At 44.0% G+C, this 16,441-nt stretch overlaps 1 protein-coding gene across 1 annotated transcript; it reads left to right on the top strand.

The window, feature by feature from the left end:
• Window positions 1-1,140: 1,140 nt before the first annotated feature.
• On the top strand, window positions 1,141-16,441 carry LOC121621883 (gamma-aminobutyric acid receptor subunit rho-1-like). Its single transcript, XM_041958581.1, has 8 exons — window positions 1,141-1,174; window positions 3,378-3,445; window positions 3,535-3,758; window positions 8,317-8,399; window positions 8,593-8,733; window positions 8,821-8,973; window positions 15,106-15,302; window positions 16,154-16,441. The coding sequence occupies exons 1-8, from the start codon at window positions 1,156-1,158 to the stop codon at window positions 16,439-16,441; spliced, it is 1,173 nt and encodes a 390-aa protein (XP_041814515.1). The 5' UTR covers window positions 1,141-1,155.

The raw sequence follows: 16,441 nt of genomic DNA, 5'->3' as shown, positions 1-16,441 counted from the left end.
TTTTACTTAAAACCACAAATGTAAACCTCATGGTGGTGCCAGAGAAAAAGTTCACTGAAGTCATTAGGATTTCTCCCCTTGGATGGACCAACTGACCAGCAGACAGACAGAAGTTAAAATCCCCACGTTCTGAATTAGAAATGCTGAGTGGAGAAGCTGATTAAACACTTACTTACTAGCTTACGATTGAAATAAATAATAATCCATCTCTCATATATCTCAGATGAAATGCACGTTAAATAAGAATATGAAGCACATAATACTCTGAAAGTGGATTTTCTGCCAGGAAACAGAACGTATACAAGCTAGTAACATACGCAGCTGGTTCACTGAGTCCCATGCAGTGAACACACAGGAGCAGTGGGCTGCCAGATCTGGTGCCCAGGGAACATATTGGGGGGGTAAGTGCCTTGCTCAAGGGCACATCAGCCGGGGGGGGTGAATACTCCACCACACCCAAGTTTCTCTGCCAGTCCAGTGGGGGCAATCGAACCGGCGACCCTCCGGTCACAAGCCGCTTCTCCAACCTTTAGGCCACGGCTGCCAATAGCTTACAAGTACCGAGAGTTTGTGAGACAATGACAGTGCAGGTAAGTTGAAATATGCTGAGGTCAACAATAAGTTTAAGGCAACTTTGTAGCAGACCTTCACCAGCATACCGCTGGAGGGTGTTTACCTGATGTGGTGTGACACCTCAGAAACACGAAGGTGAGCTGGCATCTCATCATCCAGGCTCCAGGCTAGCTCACCTGGTGGAGAGTCCTTACTGCAGCAGCCAGGTTTGATTTGATTCCAACCTTTGCTGCATGTTGTCCTCTCTCTCTCGCCCTTTCCACACTGTCACTCTCCTCTCCACCCATAAAGGCAAAATAATAATAATAGTTCTACAGAAGCATTGATAGAACACACTTGGTGCATGTTGGGAATGTAATATAATCTAAATACAAAATAATAAACAACATGATCAATCTACATAATAAAATACAGGATTGTCACAAACACTCTTTTCACAAATAGTGGTTCATGAATTAACTCTCAAATTGTTGTTTTCCAAACATTTCCTTTAGTCCCATCTTCAAGAGGAGTCCAGATATAACTAAAGCTTGGGGCACAAAGACAGAGCAGCTGCTGAGGATAGAAGACCACGACTTTACAATGCGACCAGGATTTGGAGGTAAGGAGGTTTATCTTTCTGAACTAAATGAAGCTGTCAATCACTCATCATGTGGGCAGCCAGTGGACTGTGATCTCGATTCAAACATGCATCTAAATTAATTTAGTGTGCAGACAGGTCATTGGTCACATCAAGTGTTCTTTTAGACTTTACACTAAACCGCAAACCAAACATCTGATCTATATGCTCATCTAAATGTGGGAGGTTGGGGTCCAGCGCTGGCTTGTAGAGATGACATAACAGAGAAGGATTATGTTTGAGCCATGCTGCTGTGGGCCAGTGATTAATTACCAAGCAGCCACAGTCTGTAGCTTTAGGTTACAATAACTTCCTTCTTAATCTGCCATATTAACAGTGTTTAAACCCTAAGTCTGTGTGCTCTTTAAAATCTTACACTTGTATTTCCACTATAAGTACAAAATCTCACACAGAGTTCTTGAAAAGCCTTTGCTGTGTTAATGGCAGACTTTGGTCAGTCTTTATTGCCCTTATTTACATCAGAATATTTGTATATTTGAGCTGGATTGAGTCTGATTGTGTGTGTGTGTCTGTATATATATGTGTGTGTGTGTGTGTGTGTGGTTACCTCTGGAACCACTGTTGCCTTTACTCCCTGAATCTTCTCTAGCTAATTTTTCCCTTCGGCTTTTTCGAGCTTCTCGTGTTCCTTTTTCTTGATGTTGCTGTCGCTCGGGATCCGTATGTCTGTCACTACTGCCTTCTTCTGTTGTTTGTCTATTAACATGATGACTGGCTGGTTGGCTGCTACTCTGTGCAGGACTGTCTCAGGAGCCCCTTTGCACGGCCTGTACCCGGGATCCTGTCTGGTATGGTAGATCCCTGCCTCTGTTGATCTTGTACTGAGGGCCTGTTCTTGTGCAGCCATGGTTAGTGCTTCTGTGCTGTCTTTAGTCCAGCCTTTTCCAGCCACTGGTAGGATTTGTTGATATCAGCCACTTCCTCTATCTGGCGGTGGTACATGCCATGAAGGGGCTTGTTCCTCCATGATGGTCGGTCCTCCTCTTCTGCATCATCGGTTTTCTGTTGCCTGATATATTCACATAGTAGCTAATCATTGGGGGCCATCTTCAGGATGGATTCCTGGATCTCAGTTGTTTCATTCTGTACAGTGGCTCTGACACTCACCAGACCTGCCTTACTGGTTGTAGGTATTTGGCTGTGGTTGACTTCCTTCCTTTATATATATATATATATATAAACACACACACACACACACACACTCTGGATACTCTTTATGTTTACAGGAGTCGTTCCTATGTTCCCATGGTTCTGTCTCTGCTGTGCAAACTGGCATCATTGTTTGTCTGGATAGGGTTACATTTCTGTAAGTTTGTTTTTTTTCTGCACCCAGTGGTTGAGTATCCTTTCATGCAACATGACTAAGAGAGTTGTTCTCTCATCCTGATGTACATACACTGTTTTCAGAGTAACTCAATGCTTGATGAGACATGTGTGCACAGAGTAACCTTACACTAAGCAAAGATGTCTATGCCACTACGTTTAGACACAAAAATGACCGGGTTTAGGTTTAAGGCCCCAGCATTTCAAATACTTCCTCCCACAACTTTCAAACAGCAAAATCATGACAGCTGCGGCTGACTTGAGAAAAGTATGCAGGATTTGAACTTCTATCAACTCTCTGTTTTACTCATTTGAGCAAATGATGCTGTCCTGTTCTTGGGAGGACAGTCTTCCATCACGGCAGCTGAGTCTGATGCAGCGCTGTATCCCTGTAGTCCACTGTGAAGAATGGCTGGAGTGAGGGTGTAGAGAGCAACAACCGCTAGATGGCAACATAAGCAGAGCATTCAGCCAGGGTGCAGTCCTGTGTTTGAAAAATGCAATGATATAATTCCAGGTCAAGTCATGAGAAAGGTAAGACCCTAATTTTGATCCAGGAAATTGTTCACACTAACTAAAGCCCTGGTTCGATGCTACATCACCAGGAGGATTCAAAGAATGCTTCATGATTTTGAAAATGTATGGAATCTGAAGCCCTGTTAAAAAACTGCTTTCATGGGGATTTTGATAAAACAGAGCAGAAGACATTGTTTGAAGCAAGCAGGCTACAGGCTACATCGGCACACTGTACTCTCCACAGCTGGACTGTAAGATAACACTCAACACGTGAACACGGCTGTAAATTACATCGTAATGCATTTTTGTAAACATGTTCTTTTAGGGCCTGCAGTTCCAGTTGGAGTGGATGTTCAAGTTGAAAGTTTGGATGCTATTTCAGAGGTCGATATGGTATGTCTGGACCAAACTGTAAGTAAGATCATTCATTTATGTGGTTGGTTGAGAAAGTAATGTAACACACATGAATTTCCTTGTTTAAGGACTTTACTATGACCCTGTATCTGAGGCACTACTGGAAAGATGAACGTCTGTCCTTCAGAAGCAACAACAACCAGAGCATGACGTTTGATAGCCGCCTGGTGAAGAAAATCTGGGTACCAGATATGTTTTTTGTCCACTCTAAGAAATCCTTCACACATGACACCACCACTGACAATGTCATGCTGCGAGTTTACCCCGATGGCAAAGTCCTCTACAGCCTCAGGTAATTCCCCCCATCAGCGGGGCCGAACACTTCAGGTGAAAACGTTGGATCTGTAATTGGCAGATCCTTAAATTGACACATGAAACACATAAATGTCATATTTTGAGGTTTGATTGGTGCCCTGTTAAATACATCATCTCATTGTGTCCTCTTCTTCTGCAATGGCTTAATGACGTCCAGCGGGAGAATTAATTCCACTAACTGTTGATCTGGATACCCCCAACTCCTAATTTTGGCATAACAGTAGTCAGAAACTCCACAGAGTCTTGTCACCAGAGTGAGGTTGCCAGGTTTGCTACCATTGTGCTCAGAGGCCCATGCTAATACTCACTGACTGGATCTGGCAATCTGAGGAGCAGCACAAAAGTACTGGCCAGACGGATACACTGCTGTTTGTCAGCTAGGCAAATCATTCCAATGCTTAATTCCTCCTAAAATCGCATGGCATGCCTTTTCCCTTAGGACAGAGCCAGGGTAGCTGTTTCTCCCTGCTTTCTGTCTCTATGCTAAGCTAGGCTAAGTACATCCAGACTACCATTCTGTGTTTTACGCACAGATTTTTCTCGCTGTCAAAAATAAGTACATTTCCCAAAAATGTTGAAAAGTCCCTTTAGCATGCTTTGCAGTTCCAGCTCAGAGCCATGTCAGTAGTGATTAAATGAAACAACATGCTCAGTGCTTGTGGTTCATCACAACACTCTGAGTGAAAAACAGCCATTATTATTAATGAACAGACCAAAATAACAGTCAAGAGGCAAACTGGCGTCATGCATGCACCATTAAATTTCATTAATCATGTTGTTCAAAAGGGGACAACATATATTTAAAGTTGCTCAGCATTTTTTAAATAGACAAGGGATCAAGTGACTGTGTGTAATGTGAACGGAGTTGCCCATAGTGATGAGCTAATAATGAATTATCACCAACTCTGCTGTTTCCTGTAGCTATATAGAGCACTTTTTCCCCCACCCGCATTCTGTGAAGACCCGCCCTACTCTTCCTCTGATTGGCTAGTGACCGTTGCTTGGTTAGGGGTTGGGGTACCTGATTGGTTAGATGGTTAGAGTTAGAAATAATGCTAGGGTCAGAGCCAATCAAAACAAGGGCCAATGTTCACAGAATACATATAATACTTTCTCACTGGGGCAGGTTATGATGTTAGGGGGTGTTCAGGGAATGTAATTACTGTTGATTGTCCTGCCAAGACAAAGTGGCACCAGCTGCCACAGCACAAGATGTGTATTTAAGGGGAGAGCGATCTGCCAATTACGACTGCTAATACTGCTGAGCCAGACCTTGTAATTTTGGCGAGCGATAGGAGGCTCCCAGCCAAGATAGCTGATTCTGTAATCCACATTACAGAGCCTGGCAGAGATTAACAGCTGGCCATCTGCCGCCTGTTGTGACCACTGGAGCATAGTGCTGCCTTCCTGACAGACTGGGACAAACAAAATTCAAATGATGACATCATTATCTACAAATGTGCAGTCACCAACATTCACTATTTGATCCGAAATATTTGAATGTTATTGCTGTTATATCTGTGTTATTGATAGCAGGAGCCAAATGATCCGTAGAAATGATCAGAGAAAATCAGAGATCCTGATCTTGATGTGGACTGTGGTACTTTGCGACCTGGTGAATGTATACTGTGCGTATGTGGGAAGAGCACTTGATGGTAAATAGTAGATATAACCACACTCATCACTTGAGTTGGGTTAATCTGCGTGGGGCTGATGCTGGGTGGAGATTTCCCAGACTAAGGCATATTGGCAAGTAAGGATGACAGTTTGTAGACCTGGCCTGCAGACCGTGTGGCCTTCTTTCGTCCTGTGAGCCGGATTATCTGTTTTCATTTATCATCCCTGAGCTGGAAATCAAATCTCATCTGAAACCCTGGACTGACACAGTATTTGCCTGTGAATATGGAGGGGTCATTCTCTGCTGAAGGTTAGATACTAAACTACAAACATCTTAGTTGGTGTTCTCCCCCATGAGTCATGTCTCTGCTTAACTTCAGCTTTCCCCAAAATCCGTTTAACTGTCAATGATCCAGTCGGACTGATAATTCTCCAAAAAAGTCCAAATTAGTTTATCCCTCTAAACCAGATGTCAAATACGGTTTGTGGCTTGTTGCCTTATGGAGTGTCCACTGAACACCTAAATTCAAGTGGGCTAAAGGAAGAAGAAGAAAACAAAATCTGACCTGTCATTTTAGTTTCGTATCATATTCCCATAATAGTCATGACAGGATGTGTAATCGCACAACTCCCTTGCATCTTGATATCCTAACATCAACTGGATTTCCTCCTGGATGATGTATCATTATTGGCTATTGTATCAGTTTTCATCAGTTACCATGATTGTCGATAAACAGAGATTATAGTAAATATCATATGTTCAATTTCTCTAACTAAACACTTCCAAAGTTGAGCCACCTCATGGTATCAGTGTTTAAGATTGTTCAGAAATGCTGGGATTGTGCTGTAAAGATGTACAGCAGATATCAAAAGGAAGACACGTAGTTATAGACAGGTTGTTGAAGAATCACTAAAGTGGAAGAGCGCCTCACTGGGAAGTAAGAATCTCACACACAGTGAAAAATCTGGATGTTTTACCACCACAGTCAAATGCATAGTTTTCTATCTCTCTCTGTGGTTCCTCCTCATGGACTGAAGGAAGAACGAAAGTAGTGCAAGTTGGCCCAAAGATGGCGCTAACACCATGCCATCACCGTTACCCACAGCCACCCTGTAGTGAACTGACAAACAACTAACAGCAGTTCTTCACAACAAATAACACATTTCCAAATGGAGTTTCATGATCAGTCAGCACCATCTGTAGCAACGGAACAAAACAGATGCTTGTTTGAAGGGTCACTGTTTCCTCAACACATACATACAGATTTGATTGGACGACTATTTTGTTTTACTTTAGCCTCAAACTGAAGCTGAATACATCCGCTGTATGATATTTGTCTGATATCCTGAGTTCCATAAAATAGACTTACAACTAAAAATAACCTCTGAAGTGATGTTGAGGGTGCAGTATTTTTGCAGTTCATACAGAAATGAATGTGTTTGGGACATCACAGGATCCACCATCTGTCTGTCGTCATACTCAACCTGACAAAACCTGTGGAGGGAAAAAACTAAATAAATATCAAGCTTTGGAAGAACTGCAGAACCAAAAAGACACTGAGCAGCCAGTTGGCATCAAAGCATCCAGCCTAGAAAACTTACAGTCATCGTCCAGCCTCACTGACCTCACGTTCTTGTGTAGTCTCTCAGACTCCAGCGCTAAATCAGAAGATTTAAAGGATGACCCAACACCCCTCCAGCCCAAGAGTGAAAGCTTTGACTGTCTGCTGGCCAGTCTTCATTTCACCTGAATTAAACAGAGCAAAAACATATGTACCATACTCACATATGTAACCAGTACAGTGTAACAGGTCGCTTTGGTTTGTGAGGAAAACAAAGAAATCAGGAGCCACAGACAAGTGAGGTGGTTTGATGTAGAGACGCATGCAATAAGGCAGAGTGAAGCTCCTCAGGTCTTATCTGTACAGTCACACTGCATATGTGACTGTGTGTTTTACACACAGGGCAAGTTAAACAGGATGGTCTGGCTTTCATTGTGAGGTCGATGCACTGTAACCATATAATTTAATTCATTAACCCTGAAGATGTGCTGACCGTGTCAGAGGTCCTGCCTCGCCTTGACCCATGACTTCTGCTCCAGCTTGCCTCTGACGCCTGTCCTTATGGACTGGGGGTTAGTTATATTTCATGTACTGCCAGATGGTAGGACATGAAAAATATAGCTGCAATTGTTTTCTCATCAAGGACATTGAACAAGACAGTCACAAATTATGCTCAATTAGAACCCGAGGCATTGTGTTTGGAGTCAGAAAATTTCATCAGTACTTGTATGTAAAGGAGTTTACACTCCTAAAGGACCACCGACCCCTCACAACCATCCTTGGTCCACACACTAAAGTACCGTCTCTACTGCATCCCCACTGCAGAAGTCATCAGCACATTTGTATGACTCTCAGTATGTCAGACTCTCACTGCTGTAGTAATATGATAGTAAATATCACATACTCACTGTATGTCAAGTGTGTTGCCTAATCTGCCACAATAAATTTTCTAAGAAGTCAGTAAAAGACAGTAGACGTCATTCTGATAATATAGTTGCAAGGCCTATTGGTCAGTTATTCTCCCACCTACCAGCAGCAATTTGCTTATTTTATGAATTAATGTGAAATTTAGAACACGAACACAGACATACATGAATCAATACACTATATGTATTTTGAGAAATCTAAATTATTAATAAATTTATTGTGTTTCAACACACTAGTGAAGGGAGCTCTGTCATTCTACCTCAGTCAGCAGAGCTTTCAGCCAACTGAGGAGAATAACTGCAGAATCCACAGGAAGTTAAACAGAAATGGATTATTGGTGAAATATAAACATCAATACATCTGTTCCAGGTGCACTGTAGTAAAGATTTTCTCATTTGATCACCAGAGCTAATTGTTTTGTCATTGCAGGGTGACGGTCACAGCCATGTGCAGCATGGACCTGAGTCGCTTTCCTCTCGATACGCAGACGTGCTCTTTGGAGATAGAGAGCTGTAAGTGACTGATAGGATCAAGCTTAGCGTCTGCAGTGACACAGTTGGATTCTGTGTCACTGTATTCTGATAAGTCAGTCCAGTAAAGACTGGAGACTTTTGAGGGTGGTGGTAGTGTACTGCCTTCGCTCTGGTATTATTTTCACATTAGTTACAATAGAGTTTTTGCCACAGATAGTCTTTGTTTTTCCAGATGCATATACAGATGATGACCTGATGCTGTACTGGAAAAAAGGGAACAGGTCTTTAAACACAGACGAGAGGATTTCTCTCTCCCAGTTCCTCATCCAGGAGTTCCACACCACCACAAGACTGGCTTTCTACAGCAGCACAGGTACTGGTAGGAAGTGCAGAGCTGTCTTCTGATCGAGGCTTACAGTATCTCAGGCCTACACAACGTCTGACTTACTCTCTTCTCCAGGCTGGTACAACCGTCTGTACATCAACTTCACTCTGCGGCGTCACATCTTCTTTTTCCTGCTGCAGACCTACTTCCCTGCCACTCTGATGGTCATGCTGTCCTGGGTGTCCTTCTGGATTGACCGCAGGGCCGTCCCTGCCAGAGTGCCGCTGGGTGAGAGAGCTTGGTGTGGTTAGCTGATTGGTGCAGTCATTAGTTACTGGCGTAGTTCTTAGTTTGGAGAGTTTTTCATATCCTAATCAGGATCTACGGACAGAGGGTGTTATATCCTGAACAGATTGTGGAGCCCCTTAAGGCAATTTTGTCATTTGTGATATTAGACAATGTAAATGGAATATAAATTTAAAAAACTTGACTTGACTTCTAGCTGTTAAGCAATTTTTAAGTTTTTATTTTACCGAAACCTACAGCTGACTACAATGAAAATACTTTTCTTTACTCATAAATCATGTTTACACAAATGGAAAAAGAAATTTGAATGTCATGTCTCTTCTCTCAGACAAATGTGCCTTTGTACCTTTGTAAATCTAGTCTGTGGTTTAGGCCTCCACCTTCAGCACCTTCTAAATTTTCCACCCCCTACCCGAACAAGGGTCTGTATCCAATCCCTACTTTCATCTTTTGACTCTACCTCTTTATTTTCTATCCCCTACCCGAACCAGGGTTTGTATTCCCACCCCGCTTTTTCTTGGTGCAGTTGGTGAGAGGCAGGGGTAGATGATGGTAGTGTGGCAATCGGCAGTTACATGTGGCATCTAGGCCTGTGGTAGCATTGTAGCAGCTAACAATAGCTAAAGCGGTGAGAGTATGATAGTATCTTAGCAGTTAGTATTGGTAGCTAGCAATTAACATTAACAGTATAGGTGAATCTAGCGTTATTGTCTTCTTCTGTTCCTCTTAGCAGGTAGCGGTTAGCACATAACATTAGCTAAATGGTAGCATCGGAACTGTATTGTCTTCTTCTGTTCTTCCTAGCGGTTAGCAGTAGCATTAGCAATAGTTAAATGGTAGCATCGGTACTGGCCACTACCTGGAGCATCTCTGGGTCAGTTGAACGTGGCGGTGCTGTTTGGATTGTGTAGGAGCAGTGTGAACTGGCACTAGGGGGGGTGACTCTGGGACGCCGGAGTTCACTGCCTAACCTCCTGGAGGTGTAGTGGGACTAAGTAGGCGAAACACTGTTGAAGGGAGGTTTCCACCTGATGACCCCCAGAGACGTGTTAGGAATCACTGCTCTTTGGCAGGTATAGAGGCAGATTAGAGCTCCAAGGTTCTTCACTGAGAATGAATCCTCTTTTTGAGCACAAGTATCTTGTGTTTAAATTAACTCACAACTAGCTTGGCTAGTGACTGTTGTGAATAGAGCAGCTGACAACATGGGAAAGACCATGTGACTGCTTGGAAAGACAGCTGACAGGAGGGAAAAGACCCCACAGGTGCTGGTATGGGCTAGCAACCCATGGCAGCAGTGGCAAGCCTTAACCTTGCTACAACCAGACTTAGCTACAACCAATATAAGGAAAATACCCCAAGAGTCAGCGAGAGCAGGGGTGGAAGATGACTCACAGGTGGATTGCATGGTAACGAACAGGATAACGGATATGACTATGCCTTGGATACATGACTCAGTGAGGGATGGGGGCACGGACCCATCTCTTAGGGCCAGAGGTAGCAGTACTCAGGTGACAGGGAAGGCAACTAAGGAGAGCAAAAGTTGTGCAGCAGAGGATAAGAAGCTTCAAGTTTGCCCATGTGGCTGGCAGAAAATAACATCAGTCCGAGGCCTTAGAACTCATCAGGGAAGGAGGAAGTGTTTAGCGGTGGAAGGGCAGAGTGGCCGCATCGACCAGTATTTCTTGAGAAGTCAGTCGAATCAGTCGGATGAAGTCCAGCGACAGGTAGAAAACCACAGTTCGCAGGATATCAGTAACACTATCCCTGGAGAGGAGGAGGTACGGAGAGGGGATGCAGTTGGTGTTGAGGGCAACAGGCCAGCCAAGGAGAGAAGCATGGAGCAGAAAGCTAGAGTTAAGTGGCCGAGGGCTAATGATAGCAAAGAGTGGGAGGCAGTTGATAGAGATTTATCAGTCATATTAAGCAGGCTTAGAGGAGATGTAGTGGAGAAATTGGATAAAATTGGAGATGTGATCTACTCCTATGGTCGAGAGAGATTTGGGGTGCTTGTCAAAAGGAAAGGCGAGAGGGTGCAGGTCGGCAAGTCTAGGCGGCAAAGAGAAATAGAGAAGTTAGTAAAGGAAAGGAGGCAGTTAAGAAAGCAGTGGAGGAAGGCGACAGAAGAAGAAAGGGAGGGAATTAAGGTGTTGCAGGAGGAACTGAGAAGCAGGTTAGCAGTACTCAGAAGGGCAGAACACCTTAGGGAGAAGAGAAAGAAGAAGGAACGTGCAAGGTCAGCATTTTTTAGGAACCCCTTTAATTTTGTGAAAGGCTTGTTTAATCAAGAAAAAGGAGGGCAACTTAAGGCAACGAAATCAGAGATTGAACAGTATTTGAAGTCGACGTATTCAGATTCAAAGGAGAATAGGAACATAGGTCTTCCACCTGACATGCCACCATTAGGGGAAGTGGAGCAGGAGATGGATGTGAGCCCACCTAGGTGGAGAGAAGTGGTGGAGGTGGTTAGGCGTGCAAAGGCTTCTTCGGCCCCAGGGCCTAATGGAGTCCCCTACCGTGTCTATAAGAGTGCACCTGGCATCTTAAGGACACTATGGAGATACCTGAGAATAGTTTGGGAGAAACAAAGTATTCCAAGAGCATGGCGCAGGGCAGGAGGTGTCTTCATCCCTAAGGAGAAGGAGTTATCGGACCTTAGCCAGTTTCGGATGATTTCTCTCCTAAATGTTGAGGGAAAGATTTTCTTTAGTATTGTAGCACAGAGGCTGGCTAAATACTTAGAAAGGAATGGTATGATAGATACAACAGTGCAAAAAGCAGGGATACCAGGATTTGCGGGATGCTTAGAGCATACTAGCATGATTTGGCATCAGATTCAGACAGCTAAGAGGGAGAAAAGAGACTTGAATGTTGTATTTTTAGATCTGGCTAATGCGTTTGGGTCAGTGCCACATAACCTTATTTGGAGTTCCTTTGACTACTTTAAAGTGCCGGAGATAGTTGTTAACTTGGTGAAAGCATATTTCCAAGACATCAGACTGTGTGCAAGTATCGCAGAGCTCACAACAGGCTGGCAAAGATTGGAGGTTGGTATTATGGCAGGATGTACAGTGTCCCCGCTAGCTTTCACAATGGCTATGGAGGTAATTATTAGGGCTTCCAAGTGGGTCGTAGGTGGAGAGAGACGGCAGAATGGAATGCGTCTTCCACCAATTAGGGCTTATATGGATGATATGACACTGCTAACTTCAACAGTGCCATGTACAAGGAGGTTGTTAGATAAAGTCAATCAGAATCTCAAGTGGGCTAGTATGAAGATTAAGCCTAGTAAGTCAAGGAGTATTTCAATATACAGAGGGAAAGTAAGTGATAGAAAGTTTGCTATAGATGGTGAGGAAATCCCAACAATTAGGGAGAAATCAGTTAAGAGTCTAGGACGGTGGTACAATGTGGACCTGAATGATGTTGAACAGGTTGTGCAATTTAGAAAGGATGTTGCAGAAGGGCTGGAGAGAATAGATAAATCAGGGCTCCCAGGAAAACTGAGGTTGTGGTGCTTGCAGTTTGGCTTGTATCCTAGGTTAATGTGGCCAATGTCAGTATATGAAGTCCCATTATCTGTAGCAGAGAGAATGGAAAGGCTAGTTAGCTCTTATATTAGAAAATGGTTGGGTGCTCCCAGGTGCTTAAGCAATGTAGCTTTGTATGGGAAAGGAATGCTTCAGCTGCCAGTATCCAGTCTAACAGAGGAGTTTAAATGCACTAAGGTTAGGACAGAACTTTTATTATCTGGGAGTAAGGACATGTTAGTTAGCAATGTGGTTCCGAATCCTTCTGGGGGGAGGAAATGGAACCCAAGGGCAGCAGTGCAGGAGGCAGAGGCAGCTCTTAGGCATGCAGAAATAGTAGGAAATGTTCAATTTGGCCGGGGAGGCTTGGGGCTTGGCCCAGGCAAACCAGTGTGGAATAAAGCAGGTCTAAAGGAGAAAAGAAAGCTTGTAGTGGAACAGGTGCGTAGGCAGGAGGAGTTGTTAAGAGGGGCAAAAGCAGTTGGTCAAGCCAAACAGGGACAATGGTTGAATTGGGAAGGTGTTGAGAAGAGGAAACTTAGTTGGAGGGACCTGTGGAATATGGAGGAAGGCCGTATTAAATTTCTGATAGGGGCGACATACGATGTGTTGCCAACCCCGCAGAACCTAAGTCTCTGGGTACAGGGCGATCAATCGTGCCCACTCTGCTCAGGTACAGCAAGTTTAAAGCACATTTTGTCAGGTTGTAGAATTAGCTTATCACAAGGCCGGTATACATGGCGGCATAATCAGGTGCTGAGAAGCTTAGCCGCAGGCATTGAGGAGAGAAGGAAGCAGGTGAATTCTGGAAGTTCTAGAAAGGAGAGGTTAGATGTGCAGTTTGTTCGAGAGGGGGAGAAAAATAGAGCTGCTAAGTCAGGGAGAAAGCAGGGAGGTGGCTGCCTGGTAGGGGCTGATGATTGGCAAATGCAGGTCGACTTGGGAGGACAGCTAGTTGTGCCCCAGGAAATAGTTTATAGTAATCTGAGGCCAGACATTGTCTTATGGTCCATGAGTAAAAAGACTGTGTATTTTATTGAGTTAACAGTCCCTTGGGAAAATTCAGTGGAGGCAGCTTATGAAAGGAAGAAGACTAAGTATGCAGATTTAAAGACAGAATCTGAGCAGAGGGGATGGAAGACCAGGGTCTGTCCGGTTGAAGTGGGGTGTAGAGGTTTTGTTGCAGGGTCAGCTGTTTCACTGTTGAGGGAGCTGGGAGTGCATGGGCAAAATTTAAGAAAGACAGTGAGGGAGATGTCAGATGAGGCTGCTAGGTCTAGTCAGTGGATATGGATCAGGAGAAATAATAGTAGTTGGGGGGTGAAATAGGGACAGTGGGGGGGCAGGCAGAGGACATGCATGCCTAACCCGGCAAGAGAAGAGGTTAAAGTCTGAACAAGACACCTCTCCTCTGCTCTGCTTTCCCCGCCCCATCTTCTCGCTCTGCCAATAGGAAGAGAACCAGGAAGTTTAGATAAGGTGGGGGTGTGGCCAGCTAGAGTCTCTCTTTGGGACCATGCGGCCTGTTCAGGTGAGTTTGCGTGGTAAGACACAGAGTTGGCTTGTTTTTTGATCTTTTTGGTTGTTTTCCTGTTTTGTCTGCTTCTTGAAGGAAATGTTAGGGTTTGTTATCCTGCTCTGTTTGCTTTTTGAAGGAAATGGTAGGGTTTGCTGCTTCTTGAAGGAAATGTTAGAAGAGGCTGTTAAATCTAGTCTGTGGTTTAGGCCTCCACCTTCAGCACCTTCTAAATTTTCCACCCCCTACCCGAACAAGGGTCTGTATCCAATCCCTACTTTCATCTTTTGACTCTACCTCTTTATTTTCTATCCCCTACCCGAACCAGGGTTTGTATTCCCACCCCGCTTTTTCTTGGTGCAGTTGGTGAGAGGCAGGGGTAGATGATGGTAGTGTGGCAATCGGCAGTTACATGTGGCATCTAGGCCTGTGGTAGCATTGTAGCAGCTAACAATAGCTAAAGCGGTGAGAGTATGATAGTATCTTAGCAGTTAGTATTGGTAGCTAGCAATTAACATTAACAGTATAGGTGAATCTAGCGTTATTGTCTTCTTCTGTTCCTCTTAGCAGGTAGCGGTTAGCACATAACATTAGCTAAATGGTAGCATCGGAACTGTATTGTCTTCTTCTGTTCTTCCTAGCGGTTAGCAGTAGCATTAGCAATAGTTAAATGGTAGCATCGGTACTGGCCACTACCTGGAGCATCTCTGGGTCAGTTGAACGTGGCGGTGCTGTTTGGATTGTGTAGGAGCAGTGTGAACTGGCACTAGGGGGGGTGACTCTGGGACGCCGGAGTTCACTGCCTAACCTCCTGGAGGTGTAGTGGGACTAAGTAGGCGAAACACTGTTGAAGGGAGGTTTCCACCTGATGACCCCCAGAGACGTGTTAGGAATCACTGCTCTTTGGCAGGTATAGAGGCAGATTAGAGCTCCAAGGTTCTTCACTGAGAATGAATCCTCTTTTTGAGCACAAGTATCTTGTGTTTAAATTAACATGTTTATCACACAACTCAAACATGAGGACACGAGACTGGTTTCGCCTGCTCTGACCTTGTTGTCCTGTTTCAGGTATAACCACAGTGCTCACCATGTCCACTATCATCACTGGAGTCAACGCCTCCATGCCCAGGGTGTCATACATCAAAGCTGTGGATATTTACCTCTGGGTCAGCTTTGTCTTTGTGTTCCTGTCGGTGATCGAGTATGCTGCAGTCAACTACCTGTCTACTCTACAAGAACGCAAGGAGAGGAAACTCAGGGAGAGGGTCAGTACCTGGCTGTCATCTCCATGCTCACAGATGCCACGAAGTCCATGCAAATTTACTGAAGCATTATGTATTTTTAACCAGGCTAACAGCATCAAGGCGTAGTGAAAATGAGTGTTTGGTCAGTTGGCTACTGAAATAGCTCAAATATTGCTCGGGTTGCCATGAAAATTTAATGCTGACATTGGAGGTCATAATGTTGCGGATACCCTGACTTTTTATTATCAGGCCAAAACTTGAAATGGATTGGCTTTTATGATGACATGCCTGCCAAACTGCATCCATCAGATTCAGCTGTAGGCCTACTGTGCTATTATGTAGAGCTGATCTGGCAAATGTTGGCCTGTTAGCAACGACAATGGTGAACATTACCAGCTATACATTAGCATGTTAGCATTGTTACTGTCAGCATGTCAGCATATTCATGCTAGCATTTAGCTCAAAGCCTCAATACATCTTCACAGAGCTGCTAGCATGACTCTTATTCTTGTAAAAATTTTTGATCTTGCTGATATTTATGAAATTGAACAGTTGTTCAGTCGCTTTATAGTAAAATAAATTTGTCAGATTGAATATTACTGAAGTGATTGGCTTTCTTGAGGCCAATGAAACTATGCAATTGCAAATACTGTGATTCATGCAGCGTTGCAGTGGTCATCACACTGCACAATCACATTTATTATTTAGTATCTTATTGTTTTATTCATTCCCTAAAACAAGATCAAAGAAATGTAAAAATCTGGGATGTAAGTTTTCTGGAGTGAGAAGTTGATTTGCATTTGCATTTGATTTGATTTTTGTTGGACATTTTGTGTTTGGAAGGCCACTGAATACCTTTTGTCCCCTTGCAGCTGCCGTGCACCTGTGGCATGGCCCATCCTGGCATGATGTCAGCCAGCTACAGCGAGGTGGATGCCAACACGACAGGGAACTACGGCATGCCAGCAGAGAACGGGGTGAAACAGGAGAGGATGCTGGTTCAGTTGGCAATGGAGAGCGATCAGATCACCGGCCATGTTGGCTCCAGCGCCTATAGCAACGTCTGGATTGACACACATGCCATAGATAAGTACTCCCGGGTCATTTTTCCTGGATCTTACATCCTCTTTAACATCATCTACTGGTCCATCTACTCCTAA

This window comes from Chelmon rostratus, chromosome 18, assembly GCF_017976325.1.
Source record: "Chelmon rostratus isolate fCheRos1 chromosome 18, fCheRos1.pri, whole genome shotgun sequence".
NCBI lineage: Eukaryota > Metazoa > Chordata > Actinopteri > Chaetodontiformes > Chaetodontidae > Chelmon > Chelmon rostratus.
The sequence above is the reverse complement of the archived record's forward strand: the minus strand, read 5'-3'. Positions and strand labels throughout refer to the sequence as shown.